The sequence below is a fragment of the Amphiprion ocellaris genome, chromosome 12, assembly GCF_022539595.1.
Source record: "Amphiprion ocellaris isolate individual 3 ecotype Okinawa chromosome 12, ASM2253959v1, whole genome shotgun sequence".
In the NCBI taxonomy this organism is placed as follows: Eukaryota; Metazoa; Chordata; class Actinopteri; family Pomacentridae; genus Amphiprion; species Amphiprion ocellaris.
Genome location: NC_072777.1, coordinates 962415 through 982163, shown reverse-complemented (window position 1 = coordinate 982163; position 19749 = coordinate 962415). Strand labels below are relative to the sequence as shown.

The window sequence follows — 19749 nt, the reverse complement described above, 5'->3', positions numbered from 1 at the left end:
TTTGAATGAATTAAAATATTTTCTGGTTTAAATGTTTAGAAAAAATAATAAAATAAATCTCACTAATATTAGGAAAAATAAACTAAATTCTTCAGGGGGGAAAAAACTATTAAATGCTCAAAAACTTAATTCAATATATAAATAAAGATTTTTTTATGTTTATTCTTTCCAAGTAAGAAAACTCAGAAAATTAAATATATATGGCATTTTATTTTTTTAATTAAATATATAAAAGATTTAGATTTTCTGAGTTTATATTTTTTTACTTTGTTTTTTATTTAAAAAAATGCAATTTATTATTATTATTATTATTATTATTATTATTATTATTATTATTATTATTATTATTATTATTATTATTATTATTATTATTATTATTGTTATTGTTATTATTATGTATTTTAGACATTTTTTGATAGAATTTCTTTGCTGTTTTTAAATTTTAAATATGTTTTAAAATGTATTTGATGCAGTGGTGGAGTACTTTTACTCTGATAGAGTACTTCCTGTCCTCAGACCCAGAGGGTCATCAGTTAATCAGTGAACTTTCTTCAGCTTGTTGCTGCATCTGAGCTGGTTCCTGGTGTTTTTCTGCTCCACTTCTTTAACTTTAATTAAAACTAGTTAAACTCTAATCATGTCTGAAGGTTCTAAAGGTTCTAAAGGTTCTCTTCTGGTTCTGGAGAACTTCATCGGAGGAAAGTTCATCTCCTGTCAGAATCACATCGAGTCCTTCGATCCGTCCACTGGAGAAATTTACTGCCTGGTCCCAGACAGCGGACCACAGGAGGTCAGTTACTAATTATTAGATATTAATCTGTTTTTATCACTAACTTTTTATTTTTCTGCATCTAGTTTCTGAATAATTCTCATATCTGCTCAGACTTTTATCTCCACATCAAACTAAACTTCATCTTATTATAAACTTTATTCCAGTATTTAAATTAAAGGTGCAGAAATCCAGGAAAACACGAGAAAAAAGAGCTTTAAATGTAGATTTTCTGCTTCATTTTGAGGCTGCAGTTTGACAGAATCACCTTTGGTCTGTCAGGAATCAATCTTTACTAATCATTAAACACGAGTCAATAAACTCTGAAAGCTCTGAGAGATTCTGAAGTTAATGTGTAGAAAGGGAGGAGAATTCACTTGTTTTCCATTTAGATAAACGTTAAAACTTTATTAAAGGACGCTTATTTTACATTTTACATTTTTTTAAAAAACTTTTCATGGAGTTGATAAAATTAAACACGTCTGTTCAGGGTCCAAATTTATTGATTATTTTGTTCAGATATCAGATGATGGGATCAATCAATCAATCAATCAATCAATCAAAGTTTATTTCTATCGACCTTTACAGCCCAAAGGGAGACCAAAGAGCTTTACAGTAAAACAAAAGAAATTTATCTTTCAAAAAGAATTAAAAAAGAAAATGTCCAAAACATGTCAGAAAAAAATAATTAAATCCACAAAAATATTTTCAAAAGTCACAAAACAAAGTCACCAAATAGTTTTAAAAGATAAGACAAAGTTCTCATAGCTGAAGAAATAATTCAAACATTATTAAATGTACAAAAACAATAGGGCAGGTATAAAAAATTAACATAAAATATTTTAAAAACTCTAAATGAATTAAATGTCTTAACAATGTCCTAAAATATTAATAAGATGTCAGAAAAGAAAAAAAAAACAATCACATGCATAAAAACACATCTATATTAATATTTAAGATAACATTCAATTTCTGTTTTACTATTTATTAGAAGTGTACTATTTGTAAAAATAAAGTTTTTGTTTTTTGGACTTTATTTACAGTTTTGGCCTTTTAAAAAAATAGTCATCATGTGAATTATTCTGTTTTTCAGTGGTTTTATTTTGATTTTGTTATTTGTTTTCATCTTATTAACCGGTCACTGAATTCACATAAATAAATGAATAAACAAAAATGTTTCAATTTGCTGTTATTTTACAAGTTTTATAAAATTACAAAAATAACAAATAATAATTTATGAACAAACCAAAGAACAGGAATAAATATAAATAAAATACCGATTTTTGGTGTGAACATTTTGTTTACAGTAAAAACTTGTAAATTCTTAATTTTTTTCACAGATTTTATTATGATATTAAGTTTTTTAGCTGCAATTTCACAAAATACGATTGAAATAGTGGAATCTATTAAATTTTTAAAAACTGAATAAGTTTTTTCTGTGCTTTGATCTTAATTGATGATTGATTGATTTGATCAGTAATTTAGATTTTATTTAAACAAAGGATTTAAACTAATCAGAACCAGACCAACACTGAAACCAGAACCGTCCCCCTCCTGTCCTCTTTTCTCCCTACCCGTCGTCTTCGTCGTCTTCAGGTGGACGTTGCCGTGGCAGCAGCTAAAGAGGCCTTTCCTGATTGGTCGAGTCGCAGCCCCGAAGCCAGAGCTCAGATCCTGAACAAACTGGCCGACCTGCTGGAGAAAAACCTGGAGGAGTTTGCTAAGGCTGAATCCAGAGACCAGGGTACCGATCAGTAATCAATAATCAATATGATCAATAATTAATAATCAACAAGAACCTGGAGGAGTTTGCTAAGGCTGAATCCAGAGACCAGGGTACCGATCAGTAATCAATAATCAATATGATCAATAATTAATAATCAACAAGAACCTGGAGGAGTTTGCTAAGGCTGAATCCAGAGACCAGGGTACCGATCAGTAATCAATAATCAATATGATCAATAATTAATAATCAACAAGAACCTGGAGGAGTTTGCTAAGGCTGAATCCAGAGACCAGGGTACCGATCAGTAATCAATAAATCAGTCATGCAGTGACTCTGTTGGAGGTTAAATGTTTTAAATCTTTCATTTCATGCAACACAAAAAATGAAAACTTTTAAATCCCATTTATTGATCACAGAATAAAGTATTGATCCGGTCAGATTGATTCTCCATTCACTGGAAAAATAAATAAAAGCAACAAGAAGAAATTAAAATTAAGTATTTTTAAAAATCTATTTGCTGTTATTTTACAAATTTTTGCTGTTTGGTTAAATTACAGAAAATAACTAAAAAAAATTATCACAGAAGAAATTAATAATTTGCTTGTTGACTGTAAAACAAACAAACAAACAAACAAACCAAAGACATAAATAAATATAAATAACATCCACAGTAGAAATCTGCAATTGAAAAAATAGCAATTTGACCAAAAAATTATAATTTTACTGTGTAAAATATTTAAATCAGCAAAAAATTAAATTATTTTACAGATATTTATTTTTAAAAAGGTGTTTATTATGGATTGAAAAATGGTGAAAAGATTTTAGATTTTTATTTTAAAGATTTTTCCTGTTTTGTTAAATTAAAGAAAATATTTATTAAAAGTAAAAAAATAAAACTTTAATAAAAATAATACATTTATATGTTGACTTTAAAAATAAACAAAAACAGGACCAAAACTGGATGTAATGTCAAATTTTTTTTAAAAGTAAGATGTATTTTGACAGTTAATGTTTTTTCCCCAATATATATATTTACAATATATGACTGTAAAAACAGTTTTACTGCATTAAAACTTGCAAAGAGATATATAATCTTAAACAGATATTTGCTGTTATTGTCAATGTTTTTGTAGTTTTGTTTTCTATAACATTCCACAGCTTTATTACATATGTGTTGTGTCCAGTAGAGCTTAAAAATTAAATTATGATTCTAGAAATGTGCAGAATGTGGATTCTTTCTGAGCAGAGACTGTTTGTATGAAGAACTTGAGTTAAATGATGCTTTTTAAATGTAAAATGTGATTTTTGTGTTATTTTCTTCCTGAACTCCAACTTTTGAAAAGATCATTAAATATTTCCTGCTGCTGTATCTTCCTCTCCTCGTCCAGGTAAACCCGTCTCCTTGGCTCGGTCTCTGGACATCCCTCGCTCTGCGTATAACTTCCGTTTCTTCGCCTCGTCGGTGCTCCACCAGCTGAACGACTGCAGCCCGATGGACCACCTGAGCTCCCTGAGCTACACCCAGCGCTGCCCGCTGGGCGTCGGTGAGCCTCACAGCAGCAGGTTGTGTTGGAGGCGTTTGTGTGTCTGTTGTTTACCTGCTGTGTGCTTGTGTAGCCGGCCTGATCAGCCCCTGGAACCTCCCCCTCTACCTGCTCACCTGGAAGATCGCACCTGCCATCGCCGCCGGCAACACGGTGGTGGCCAAACCCAGCGAGATGACGTCAGTGACGGCCTGGATGATGTGCAAGCTGATGGAGGAGGCCGGTAATTAACTACAACTACCATAAAAACTAAAAATACCACAATAAACTACAACTACCATAAAACCTACAACTACCACAAAAACCTACAACTACTACAATAAACTACAGCTCCAAGAATGCACCACAGTTCCCATAAAAAACTACAACTACCACAAAAAACTACAACTACCATAATAAACTACAGCTACCGTAACAAACTACAACTACCATTAAAAACTACAGCTCCCATAAAAAAACTACAACTACTACCATAAACTACAACTCCCAGAATGCACCAGCAGCTCCCAAAAAACTACAACTACCACAATAAATTACAACTCCTATAATAAACTACAACTACAGTTAAAAACTACAATTACTATAAAAAACTACAACTACCACAATAAATTACAACTACCATAAAACCTACAACTACCACAAAAACCTACAACTACTACAATAAACTACAGCTCCAAGAATGCACCGCAGCTCCCATAAAAAACCACAACTACCATAAAAAACTACAACTACCATAGAAAACTACAGCTCCCTTAAAAAACTACAACTACTACCATATACTACAACTCCCAGAATGCACCAGCAGCTCCCCAAAAAACTACAACTACCACAATGAACTACAACTACCATAAACAACTACAGCTCCCATAAAAAACTACAACTACCACAATAAACTACAACTCCTATAATAAACTACAGCTCCCATAAAAAACTACAACTACCACAATAAACTACAACTCCCATAATAAACTACAGCTCCCATAATAAACTACAACTACCACAATAAATTACAACTCCTATAATAAACTACAACTAGTTAAAAACTACAATTACTATTAAAAAACTACACCTACCACATTAAACTACAACTACCATAAAAAACTACAACGACCATAAAAAACCACAACTCCCATAATAAGCTACAGCTCCCACCATGCACCTCTGAGGTGACATCAGCAGCCCTACAGGTGATTGGTTCTCTGTCCAGGTGTTCCTCCAGGTGTGGTCAACATCGTGTTCGGCTCCGGTCCCAGAGCCGGCGACGCCCTGGTCGGTCATCCCGATGTCCCATTGGTCTCCTTCACTGGCTCCACGGCAACGGCCCAGCGAATCACAGAGCGCAGCGCCCCCTACTGTAAGAAGCTCAGCCTGGAGCTGGGAGGGAAAAACCCAGCAGTGGTCTTCGCTGACGCAGATCTGGAGCGATGCATCGAGACCACGGTCCGGTCCAGCTTCTCCAACCAGGTCAGAGGACAGGAAACATTGTTATTGTTTATTTAGACATGAGGCTGATTAGAAACTAGAACATTCTGAGATCTAATGAGTCTCCAACTAATCAGCAGAAACTCCAAGAACTCACAGCTTCTGTTCTCCAGGAAATAGTTAGAATTCCTGCAGAAAAAGTGAATTCAAAAACCAGATAGCAGATATTAATCAGCGATCTGTCCAGTTGTAGGTAGGTCTACTCTAGAACTTTCTCCAGTTCTGGGTAGGTCTACTCTAGAACTTTCTCCAGGTGTCGATAGGTCTACTCTAGAACTTTCTCCAGTTGGTGGTAGGTCTACTCTAGAACTTTCTCCAGTTGGTGGTAGGTCTACTCTAGAACTTTCTCCAGTTGTCGGTAGGTCTACTCTAGAACTTTCTCCAGTTGGTGGTAGGTCTACTCTAGGACTTTCTCCAGTTCTGGGTAGGTCTACTCTAGAACTTTCTCCAGTTCTGGGTAGGTCTACTCTAGAACTTTCTCCAGTTGGTGGTAGGTCTACTCTAGAACTTTCTCCAGTTGTCGGTAGGTGTACTCTAGAACTTTCTCTAGTTGTCGGTAGGACTACTCTAGAACTTTCTCCAGTTGGTGGTAGGTCTACTCTAGAACTTTCTCCAGTTGGTGGTAGGTCTACTCTAGAACTTTCTCCAGTTGGTGATAGGTCTACTCTAGAACTTTCTCCAGGGGACGTTCTCCTTTCCTGCTTCCAGTCTTTAAGTTCAGTCTCACTTAGAACATTCCAGGTTCTTGAAGTCCATAGAGGTGGGTCCAGATTTATCACTTTTTAATGGACTTTTTCAGATCTTCATCAGTCCAGCAGATAGAACCATGACATTTAGGAGGAGAAACATCTGAGTTCTGGTAAAAACTGACTCCAGATCAGTTTAAATCCATCCAGGTGTCTCAGTCTGAAAAATAAATCTGGTTTTGTGTGTCTTTCTGGACAGATTGTGAGTCTTCCTGGACAGAGTTTGCACATTTTTTCTAACGTCAGAATGTTGATGTGGTCATGTTCATTTTACGTCTATTCATATTTTTTGTTTCATACTTCAGCCATTTTACATAATTTTGGGGTTATTCTGTCTCCCGTTGTTGTTGTTTTATGTGTTTCTGTGGTCATTTTTGTGGAACATTTCAGCTGTTTTACGTCACAGTTTGGTCGTTTTATTTAATTTCTTGCATTGTTTTGCATCACATTATGACAGACTTGAGATGTTCACACACCAGATCAGTTTAAATCCATCCACAGTCTGAACACTGAACCTGGTTTTTGGTCCAAAATTAAAATTAAAACGACAGAAATGAGACTCAAAACTACAGAAAGGACCAAACTTTTTGAAACAGACGTGAAACAACATGAACAAGACACAAAACAACAGAAACTCCAACATAAATCTATTTTCCCTCCTATTTGCTGGTGTTTGGTCAGAACAACTGCAGACGATGAAAGGATCATTTTTTGTTTTAAAACCTTCAAAGAATCTCATCATCTGAACTTTGAAACTGTCCTTGTGACATCTGGATGGAAGTAAAACTGATCTGGTGTCAGTTTTTAACACTTAAATAAATAAAGTTACTGTTGATAAAGTAACTTTGGTCAGATTTGGCTGATTTAATGTTTCTATGAAGATGCAGTACCTGGGTTTGTCCACATGGAGGAGCTCTGAGCTCATGTGTGTCGACAGAAACTCTCTCTTAACCTTCATCATGTTTTCTTATCCTTCAGGGAGAAATCTGTTTGTGCACCAGCAGGATCTACGTAGAACGAAGTCTTTACCCCGAGTTCCTGCAGAGGTTTGTGGCTGCAGCTAAGAAATGGAAAACCGGCGTTCCCTCCGACCCGAGCAGCAACAACGGAGCTCTGATCAGCAAAGAACACCTGGAGAAGGTGCTTATAGGACGTTTATTTCTCCCGTTTTCTCGCCTCACATGCTTCTGTGTCAAACATCTGTTTCAGGTTCACAAATTTGTGTCCAAATACCTTAAAACTCGTCCAAAATAACCATTAATTGTCCCAAAATAATCCATATATTTCCAAAATGACTCAAAATTTGCCTCAAATGACTCTGGATTTTCTCTAAACAAATAAACTGTCTCCAAAAAAGTCCAAATTGTTAAAATTACTTAAATTTAGTTCAAAATTTGGCTAAAATGTTTGAAGACTCCTGCAAGGATTGCAAAAATTCTTGCAGAAATACTCCAAAATGTCTCAAAATCAGTCCCACATAACTTAAAAGCGACAAAAATTATCCAGAGTTACTGAAAATGTATTAAAAATGACTCAAAATAATCCAAAATGACTTGAAATTTGTGTAAATGTTTAGAAAACTTGTTTAAAATTGCAAAAACTCTTTCAAAAATACTCAAAATATGTCCAGAATGACTCAAATGTGTCCGAGGTGACGTGAAATTTGATCAGAAATAACCGTTACTTGTCCAATATATGACAGTATTGAAATTTTTCCAATAATAGATTTTTTTAAAAACAGACCAAAAATTGTCCAAAATGGTGTCAACTTTTCTACAAATAAAGAAAACTCTCCAAAAACTCTTTTCAAACTCCTGAAAATATACCCAAAGTATACACAAAATGACCCACAATGACCCAGAATTTGTTAAATCTGAATTTTTCCCTAAATACTCGACTCTTTTCTAAAAGAACCAGAACTTTTCCAGTTTTCTTCCATCTTGGTCCAGAAAGACTCGACTCCTAACCTGTTTCATTTTAAACCTGTTCCAGGTCCAAGGTTTCGTGTCTCTGGCTAAGTCTGAAGGTGCTGTGATCCACTGCGGTGAAGGCGTCGACCAGCTGGACCTACCAGAACCCAACCGCTCCGGATACTTCATGCCGGCCACCGTGATCTCCGGGGTTTCTGATGGATCCAGGGTCATGCAGGAGGAGATCTTCGGTCCGGTCACCTGCATCAGTCCCTTCGATTCCGAGGAAGAAGCTATCTCCAGAGCTAACGGCGTCCGCTACGGCCTCTCTGCCACCGTCTGGTCCAGAGACGTGGAGAAGGTCCACCGGGTGGCCCAGAAGATCCAGGCCGGTCTGGTCTGGACCAACTGCTGGCTGGTCCGAGACCTGAACTTGCCCTTTGGAGGCATGAAGAACTCCGGAGTGGGACGGGAAGGAGGGAAGGATTCATATCACTTCTTCACCGAGGTCAAGACCATCACCATCAAACACTGAAGGAACATCTGGAGATGATCTGGAGAACCAAGCGAGTCGAGATCCAAAAACACAACAAAGTTCTACCAGATGAAACTGCAGAAAAATGATTTAACTTTAACCTCCATCAGTGTCTGAGCTGCTCCCAGAGTTCCTGAAACACTTGAAGACCTGGAAACTAGAAGAAGATCTAGAGAGGAGGATGGAGATGATTGCTGTGGACAGAATGTGTTGATCTTCTGAGACTGTTGGAGCAGAAACATGAACCATAGTTCAGATGTTTGAAAGTTCTCAGAGCGTTTCGGTAGAACTGTGTGCAGAAAAAAACAATAAACAAGAATAAAATGATGAAAAACCTCTCCAGAATGACTTCAATTTGTCCAGAATTACTCTAAACTTTTCCTAAAATGTGTCTTAAATGAAAAATATCTGCCCTCAGTAACAAAATCATTGTGCAAAATGACAACATTTGGTCTATAATTAATTAAAATATGTCCAAAACCACCCACTAGTTGTCCAAGATGACAGACTCTGTATAAATTGACAAAAAATAATCCAAAATGACTTGAAACTTGGACAAATAATTCAAAACTTGTATGAAAATTGTTCAAATGTGTCCAAAATAGCCCGAATCTTGCTCAGAATAACTCTAAACCTTCCCATAACGTGTTTAGAATGATGATAAAGACACGTCAGAAATGACAAAACAATACAGAGTTTCCAGAAGGACTTGAAACTTGCACCAAACATTTATTTTTTCCAAATATTACTCCAAATTTGTTCAAAATAACTCAAAACTCAGATTTGGTCCAAAATGACCTGAAGTTTAGCAAAATAGCAAAATAACACTCATCTGTGTGTCTAAAATAAAAAGGACATGTTTTAAATGACAAAATCATCGTCCAGAATGACAACATTTTGTCCAGAATAACAGACTTTGTATAAATTGACCCCAAAAAAAGAATTTTCCTCAGAACTACTCAAAACTTCTACAAAATGACTCAAATTCTGTCCACAGTAACTCTAAACTTTTCCAAAAATGTGCTTAAAATGAAAAAGACGTGTCCTAAAGGACAAAAACATTGTGCAAAATGACAACATTTTGTCCAGAATCACTTGAAATTTGTCCAAAATGACAGATTTCCCAGAATTACTTCAAACTTGCACAAAATATCTCAAATATTTTTTCTAATATCACTCAAAATTTTAAAAAATTCCTTAAAACAAGGTTACTGAAAACTTCTCCAAAGTGACTCCAGTTTTATCCAGAATAATTTAAAAGTGCTAAGACACGTCCAAAACGAAAATAATTCATCCAAAGTTCCTTGAAATATTAATAAATTACTCCATATTTATCCAATATTGACAGACTTTGTCCAAATTTACCAAAAAAAATCCAAAAATGATTTGAAACTTGGACAAAATAACCCAAAACTTGGATGAAATCATTCAGAAAAAGCTGAAACTTTCCCAAAATGTGCTTAGAATGAAACAATAATAAAGTCCTAAATGACAAAATCAAAAATAAATCTGTCATTTTACAAACATTAGTTTGTTCTTTTCCATTGTTTGACTGTAAAATTCCAGTTTTACTGCATTAACTCATCTAAAATGTCATTATTTTACAGATATTTGCGGTTATTTTAGTGTTTTTTATACATTTTCTGCCAGATGTTTATTTTTTCTCTCCAGTTTTTTACAGTATCGACTCGTTTCCTCGTGTCTCAGTTTTAGATTAAAATCTTTGTTTCTGTCTGTTACTGAACTTCCTCCATTAATCTGACTTCATTCCTCCAGCAGAGACTGAACCAGTAACCAGAGTTTCCTCCTCTTCTGCTGAACTTCTGCTGGGATAAAAACTTAAATTAACTTTTAAGGTCCAAACATTCATTAAAAAGTTGTTTTGACAGAATAATGTTTCATCAAATTAATATTCTGGTTTATTTAAACTCATAGTTCTGCTTTAACTGATCTAAAGCTAAATTCAAGTTGAGGAAACTGTTTTTCTTCCACTTCACTTCAGGATTACTGTGCTTCACACCATGATGCTGCCACCACCGTGCTTCATATCATGATGCTGCCACCACCGTGCTTCATATCATGATGCTGCCACCACCGTGCTTCACATCATGATGCTGCCTCCACCATGCTTCATATCATGATGCTGCCACCACCATGCTTCACATAATGATGCTGCCACCACCATGCTTCACATCATGATGCTGCCACCACCGTGCTTCATCATGATGCTGCCACCACCATGCTTCACATCATGATGCTGCCACCACCGTGCTTCACACCATGATGCTGCCACCACCGTGCTTCATCATGATGCTGCCACCACCATGCTTCACATCATGATGCTGCCACCACCGTGCTTCACACCATGATGCTGCCACCACCGTGCTTCATCATGATGCTGCCTCCACCGTGCTTCACATCATGATGCTGCCACCACCATGCTTCACATCATGATGCTGCCACCACCGTGCTTCATCATGATGCTGCCACCACCATGCTTCACATCATGATGCTGCCACCACCGTGCTTCACACCATGATGCTGCCACCACCGTGCTTCATCATGATGCTGCCACCACCATGCTTCACATCATGATGCTGCCACCACCGTGCTTCACATCATGATGCCGCCACCACCGTGCTTCACATCATGATGCTGCCACCACCGTGCTTCATATCATGATGCTGCCACCACTGTGCTGTTTCAGCTTCGATCCTTGAGCTACTGAACCTCAGCTGAGATTAACTGACTTCACAAACTTATTTTGTCTTTTTGCTTTTCTGTGGAGTTAACCCTCCATCTATTTTCTTCTTTTTATCCAGATTCGGTGTCAGGGCAGCAGATTATTCCAGATGTTCCTCTGTATTCTCCTCCTGGTTGATCCTCAGGTGTTCCCAGGTCAGATGAGATATATCTGGTTCTCCAGGACACACTGAATGCAAATGTAAATAACATCTGTACTAATCTGAGAACATGCTGACCTGTATCTGATCTCCACAAACTGATTATAGATGAATTATAGCTTCCTGGTTGGTTTATATTTACTCACTGAAGTGATGAAACTCAGTCAAAGTCCTCTGAACCCACTTGTTCTGATGGTCTAAATAAAACTCTGAGGCTTTTTCCACTGAACCTGTTGATGAGGACAAACCTTCATCAGTTTAAATCTGTTTTTATTTCCTCTCTACAGTCTGTTGCAGTGACTCAGCAGCTTCAGTAAAACTGCAGAAACTCAGCGAAGTTGGTTTTACTTGACCGGATGAGATGGACGTCAGGAAGATAAAGGTCATAAAATTATGACAAGCCGCTGAAAAGTTAAAGATTTGCTGATTCATGTGCAGAACCCAGTGAGCTGAAACATTTACAGGTCAAATAAAATTTTATTATTTAAATAGCACATTTAATACAGAGTCCAATAATGTTCTGCAATAAGAGAAAACCAGGCAGAAAGCAAAACAGAAAACAGGATTTAAAAAAAACAATGAATTTAAAATGCAAAGAGACAACAAGTAGATCAGCTTCTGAAATAAAATAAATAAAACTACACTAAAAAAAATTATGTTTGGCCTCAACAGAAAATCGACAACTTTTAATGAAATTATGTTGAACCAACAAACTGCACTGAGGTAAAAGAATGAACTTTTCCTCTTGGATCAAATATATTTTTAATTATTTACTGGTTTATAGCAGAAACACCTGTTTTTAAACTAATTATTTACAAAAAATAAATCCTCTTTTCATTTTATTTAGCAGTATTTTTAAAAATATGATGCATCTATTTACCATAAATATAAACATAAGTTTTACCTTTGGAAAATTAAAAAAAATATATTGTTTAAAATTCTGAACTTAAAAGTTCAAATTCTAAATCCCAGGTTAAAAAAAAAAGATAATTTCATTAAGTTACCTGAACTTGGATTTAAATCAGCTGATCCAACAATCTGAGTTTAAATTATACACAATAATATTAGAATAAAAGTAATATTTGCAACTTAAAAGGTTGATCTAAATCACTAAAATAGAATTTATATATTTTGCATTTAATGGTGCAAAATATGGTGGGAAAATTTACCTTTATTTACTTTGAATTAGTACCGAGTGTACTTTTATTTTTATTATTTTATGGTTTTCCTAGTACAGTGTAATTTATGTTCATATTTGATGACATATTTTCCATTTAAGTTCATACTTTACAATATATTTTTCTACTGATGTTCATATTTCATGAAATATTTTCTACTAATGTTCATATTTTATGACATATTTTACACTGATGTTCATAATTTATGACATATTTTCTACTTAAGTTCATAACATATGACATATTTTCTGTTTTTGTTCATATTTTATGACATATTTTCTATTTAAGTTCGTATTTTCTTTCATATTTTCTATTTATGTTCATATTTTAAGTCATACTTTCTACTAATGTTCTTGAAATGATCCTAAAAATGGACAGTAAAGTAAACCGATAAAAGAAGGAGGCTGTGAAACTAAATTCTCTCTTCGGACTCTAAATCAGGCCAGGAATACGAGCTCAGCTAAACAAATCCTTCCTTTATGTTCAGGCTCATTGTGTCTCTGGTGTTTTGCCGCTGGGATCCTCTGAAGACGAACTGTTTGGATCTCAGGCTGTAACTTCAGATTAAACTGAGCTCAATTTGAATCTCTCTGAGCTCCAACAATAAAACCAAAGCTGTTTCCATGATGGACGTTTGCACAACGCTGTGCAACCGGCAGACACCAGAGGACACAACAATGTGGGTCAACCACAGCAGAGCAAACAGAAAGGCGAAACCAGGTCAGCGTGGAAATATTAACTGTTTACTGTGGGAAAAAAATGTCTGAAACAAGAAGAGACACACAAGAGTTCACACACTGTGAAAAAAGACGAAAAGAAACAGAAAATAACACCTCATAGATAAACCCAAGTAAATATCCATGATTTAAATCCAGTTTCTGTTCTTAATTTTACACCTTTATTTCATTTTATTGTCTTTTTAATCTTTAATGAAGGATATGTACACATGAAAAACCAGTGGAGTCATAAAAACACCATCGCCACTGTGAAGCACAGTGGTGGCAGCATCATGATGTGAAGCATGGTGGTGGCAGCATCATGGTGTGAAGCATGGTGGTGGCAGCATCATGATGTGAAGCATGGTGGTGGCAGCATCATGATGTGAAGCACGGTGGTGGCAGCATCATGATGTGAAGCACGGTGGTGACAGCATCATGGTGTGAAGCATGGTGGTGGCAGCATCATGATGTGAAGCACGGTGGTGACAGCATCATGGTGTGAAGCATGGTGGTGGCAGCATCATGATGTGAAGCACGGTGGTGGCAGCATCATGGTGTGAAGCACGGTGGAGGCAGCATCATGGTGTGAAGCACGGTGGTGGCAGCATCATGATGTGAAGCATGGTGGTGGCAGCATCATGATGTGAAGCACGGTGGTGACAGCATCATGGTGTGAAGCATGGTGGTGGCAGCATCATGGTGTGAAGCATGGTGGTGGCAGCATCATGATGTGAAGCACGGTGGTGGCAGCATCATGACGTGAAGCACGGTGGTGGCAGCATCATGGTGTGAAGCATGGTGGAGGCAGCATCATGGTGTGAAGCACGGTGGTGGCAGCATCATGATGTGAAGCACGGTGGTGGCAACATCATGGTGTGAAGCACGGTGGTGGCAGCATCATGATATGAAGCACGGTGGTGGCAGCATCATGATGTGAAGCACGGTGGTGGCAGCATCATGGTGTGAAGCACGGTGGTGGCAACATCATGACGTGAAGCATGGTGGTGGCAGCATCATGATGTGAAGCACGGTGGCGGTGGCATCATAACGTATCATGATCAATTTAAAGTCTTTTTTTGTGTTGAGTTTTTGTTCTTTTTCCAGCTGTTCATGGTGATTTTTGTAAGTTTTTGTGGTGATTTTGGGTCTTTTTGTCGTCATTTTGTGTCTTTTGTGGTAACTTTGACTCTGAGGTGGTTTGACATCTTTTTCTGGTGGGTTTCTGTCTTTTTACAGCCCTTTTGTGGTGACTTTTGTGTGTTTTTGTGGTGATTTTGCTTGTTTTAGTCATACTTTAGAGTCTTTTTGTGGTGATGGATAATAAACTTGATTTTTTTTTTTCGACATAGTATACTATGGCGTTTTTTTGCGCCAAAAGTCATGATGATTTTTTTTTTTCAAAGAAAAACTTTCTGGAGTGTTTTTCATGGCCTCCTTTACATTATTTCATCATATGGCACGTTTTTACAACATGTTGAAAAATCTCATTTTTTTTTCAACATAGTATACTATTGTCAGGCTGGCTGCTTCCAGGCCTAGTTAGTGCCCTCCCCTCTCCTTCCTCTTTCCTTTTAGGGCAGCCCAGCAGTGCACAGGAGGCAACAGGTGTTCCCCATCGGCCATAATCAGCCAGCTCATGAACAGGTAGATTTCAACCAATCAAGCTTCATCTAGTCCACAATATAACCAGACACGACCCAGCTCTCAGTGCCGGATCCTAAACACAGTCCTTCTGGGTCCACCTGTTCCTGCCGTTGTTGCCGTCAGCACTGGACCCTGGTCATCACCTCTGAGACAAGGAAACACTCACCTGAGCCGACTCCCTCTTTCTGGCGTCCTTTCCCACTCACCTGTTGCTGTTTCAAGCCCTCCACCATCTGGCCTGAAGCACACTGCTCCAAACCCTGGCTGCTACTGTGGTGGACCTGTTCTGAGTGTTCCCAGTATAATTCGTGAGTTGTAGTCCAGTCATCGTTATAGCTCTGGTTAAAGAAGCACCGTATGTTGAGAAGACTTCTGTTGTAGTTACCTCTCGCTATCCTTGTAAAGATAGCCTCAGGTTAGTTTAGTATTCTTGAGATTGACCTTTCTCGCCTAGGTGTGACCTACCGCGAGTTAGTGATTATTTTGTCTTGTTACAGTTCCACCCGGCCCCTAGGTGCTGCTGTTAGATCCAGAGCCTTTGCTCTTTATTTCCGTTTCCTGTTTAAATCCTAATTTCCGCTTGTAGTCCAAGAAACCTTTGAAAATAAATCTGTGTTGCATTCAAGGACCGTCTGTTCATTTCCTGCACCTGAGCCACCCTGAACCGCGTAACAACTATGGCGTTTTTTGCGCCAAAATTCATGACAAATTTTTTTTTTTCCAAAGAAAACCTTTCTGGAGTGTTTTTCACGCCCTCCTTTACATTATTTCATCATATGGCACGTTTTTACAACATGTTGAAAAATCTCATTATTTTTTTCGACATAGTATAATATGGCGTTTTTTTTTGCACCAAAATTCATGATGATTTTTTTTTTTCAAAGAAAACCTTTCTGGAGTGTTTTTCACGGCCTCCTTTACATTATTTCATCATATGGCACGTTTTTACAACATGTTTGAAAAGTGGCATTTTTTTTTCAACAGAGTATACTATGGCGCTTTTTTGTGCCAAAATTCATGACGATTTTTTTTTTCAAAGAAAACCTTTCTGGAGTGTTTTTCACGGCCTCCTTTACATTATTTCATCATATGGCACGTTTTTAAAACATGTTGAAAAATCTCATTTTTTTTTCGACATAATATAGTAAGGCGTTTTTTTTGCGCCAAAATTCATGATGATTTTTTTTTCCAAAGAAAACATTTCTGGAGTGTTTTTCACGGCCTCCTTTACATTATTTCATCATATGGCACGTTTTTACAACATGTTGAAAAATCTCATTTTTTTTTTTCGACATAGTATAGTATGGCGTTTTTTTGCGCCAAAATTCATGGTGATTTTTTTTTTCAAAGAAAACCTTTCTGGAGTGTTTTTCACAGCCTCCTTTACATTATTTCATCATATGGCATGTTTTTAAAATATGTTGAAAAATCTCATTTTTTTTTCGACATAATATAGTAAGGCGTTTTTTTGGCGCCAAAATTCATGATGATTTTTTTTTCCAAAGAAAACATTTCTGGAGTGTTTTTCACGGCCTCCTTTGCATGATTTCATCATATGGCACGTTTTTACAACATGTTGAAAAATCTCATTTTTTTTTCGACATAGTATACTATGGCGTTTTTTTGCGCCAAAATTCATGACGATTTTTTTTATCAAAGAAAACCTTTCTGGAGTGTTTTTCACGGCCTCCTTTACATTATTTCATCATATGGCACGTTTTTGCAACATGTTGAAAAATCTCATTTTTTTTTTTGACATAGTATAGTATGGCGTTTTTTTGCGCCAAAATTCATGATGATTTTTTTTTCCAAAGAAAACATTTCTGGAGTGTTTTTCACGGCCTCCTTTGCATGATTTCATCATATGGCATGTTTTTACAACATGTTTGAAAAGTTGCATTTTTTTCGACATAGTATAGTATGGCGTTTTTTTTGCGCCAAAATTCATGATGATTTTTTTTTCCAAAGAAAACATTTCTGGAGTGTTTTTCACGGCCTCCTTTGCATGATTTCATCATATGGCACGTTTTTACAACATGTTGAAAAATCTCATTTTTTTTTCGACATAGTATACTATGGCGTTTTTTTGCGCCAAAATTCATGACGATTTTTTTTATCAAAGAAAACCTTTCTGGAGTGTTTTTCACGGCCTCCTTTACATTATTTCATCATATGGCACGTCTTTGCAACATGTTGAAAAATCTCATTTTTTTTTTGACATAGTATAGTATGGCGTTTTATTGCGCCAAAATTCATGATGATTTTTTTTTCCAAAGAAAACATTTCTGGAGTGTTTTTCACGGCCTCCTTTGCATGATTTCATCATATGGCATGTTTTTACAACATGTTTGAAAAGTTGCATTTTTTTCGACATAGTATAGTATGGCGTTTGTTTGCGCCAAAATTCATGATGATTTTTTTTTCAAAGAAAACCTTTCTGGAGTGTTTTTCACGGCCTCCTTTACATTATTTCATCATATGGCACGTTTTTAAAACATGTTGAAAAATCTAATTTTTTTTTCGACATAATATAGTAAGGCGTTTTTTTTGCGCCAAAATTCATGATGATTTTTTTTTCCAAAGAAAACATTTCTGGAGTGTTTTTCACGGCCTCCTTTGCATGATTTCATCATATGGCACGTTTTTACAACATGTTGAAAAATCTCATTTTTTTTTCGACATAGTATACTATGGCGTTTTTTTTGCGCCAAAATTCATGATGATTTTTTTTATCAAAGAAAACCTTTCTGGAGTGTTTTTCACGGCCTCCTTTACATTATTTCATCATATGGCACGTTTTTACAACATGTTTGAAAAGTGGCATTTTTTTTCAACATAGTATAGTATGGCGTTTTTTTTGCGCCAAAATTCATGATGATTTTTTTTTCAAAGAAAACCTTTCTGGAGTGTTTTTCACGGCCTCCTTTACATTTTTCATCATATGGCACGTTTTTGCAACATGTTGAAAAATCTCATTTTTTTTTTTGACATAGTATAGTATGGCGTTTTTTTGCGCCAAAATTCATGATGTTTTTTTTTCCAAAGAAAACATTTCTGGAGTGTTTTTCACGGCCTCCTTTGCATGATTTCATCATATGGCATGTTTTTACAACATGTTTGAAAAGTTGCATTTTTTTCGACATAGTATAGTATGGCGTTTTTTTGCGCCAAAATTCATGATGATTTTTTTTTCAAAGAAAACCTTTCTGGAGTGTTTTTCACGGCCTCCTTTACATTATTTCATCATATGGCACGTTTTTACAACATGTTGAAAAATCTCATTTTTTTTTTCGACATAGTACAGTATGGCGTTTTTTTGCGCCAAAATTCATGGTGATTTTTTTTCAAAGAAAACCTTTCTGGAGTGTTTTTCACGGCCTCCTTTACATTATTTCATCATATGGCACGTTTTTAAAACATGTTGAAAAATCTCATTTTTTTTCGACATAGTATAGTATGGCGTTTTTTTGCGCCAAAATTCATGATTTTTTTTTCAAAGAAAACATTTCTGGAGTGTTTTTCATGGCCTCCTTTACATTATTTCATCATATGGCACGTTTTTACAACATGTTGAAAAATCTCATTTTTTTTTTCGACATAATATAGTAAGGCGTTTTTTTTGCGCCAAAATTCATGATGATTTTTTTTTCCAAAGAAAACATTTCTGGAGTGTTTTTCACGGCCTCCTTTGCATGATTTCATCATATGGCACGTTTTTACAACATGTTGAAAAATCTCATTTTTTTTTCGACATAGTATACTATGGCGTTTTTTTTGCGCCAAAATTCATGATGATTTTTTTTATCAAAGAAAACCTTTCTGGAGTGTTTTTCACGGCCTCCTTTACATTATTTCATCATATGGCACGTTTTTACAACATGTTTGAAAAGTGGCATTTTTTTTCAACATAGTATAGTATGGCGTTTTTTTTGCGCCAAAATTCATGATGATTTTTTTTTCAAAGAAAACCTTTCTGGAGTGTTTTTCACGGCCTCCTTTACATTATTTCATCATATGGCACGTTTTTGCAACATGTTGAAAAATCTCATTTTTTTTTTTTGACATAGTATAGTATGGCGTTTTTTTGCGCCAAAATTCATGATGATTTTTTTTTCCAAAGAAAACATTTCTGGAGTGTTTTTCACGGCCTCCTTTGCATGATTTCATCATATGGCATGTTTTTACAACATGTTTGAAAAGTTGCATTTTTTTCGACATAGTATAGTATGGCGTTTTTTTGCGCCAAAATTCATGATGATTTTTTTTCAAAGAAAACCTTTCTGGAGTGTTTTTCACGGCCTCCTTTACATTATTTCATCATATGGCACGTTTTTACAACATGTTGAAAAATCTCATTTTTTTTTTCGACATAGTACAGTATGGCGTTTTTTTGCGCCAAAATTCATGGTGATTTTTTTTCAAAGAAAACCTTTCTGGAGTGTTTTTCACGGCCTCCTTTACATTATTTCATCATATGGCACGTTTTTAAAACATGTTGAAAAATCTCATTTTTTTTCGACATAGTATAGTATGGCGTTTTTTTGTGCCAAAATTCATGATTTTTTTTTCAAAGAAAACATTTCTGGAGTGTTT

General features: G+C 35.9%; 1 protein-coding gene across 1 annotated transcript; it reads left to right on the top strand.

Moving 5' to 3' along the window:
- The first annotated feature begins 518 nt into the window (after positions 1–518).
- On the top strand, positions 519–9050 carry aldh8a1 (aldehyde dehydrogenase 8 family, member A1). Its single transcript, XM_055015806.1, has 7 exons — positions 519–790; positions 2366–2513; positions 3884–4039; positions 4113–4262; positions 5247–5503; positions 7246–7407; positions 8260–9050. Exons 1-7 carry the CDS (start codon positions 638–640, stop codon positions 8710–8712), a joined length of 1479 nt encoding a protein of 492 aa, XP_054871781.1. The 5' UTR covers positions 519–637; the 3' UTR covers positions 8713–9050.
- Positions 9051–19749: the final 10699 nt, after the last annotated feature.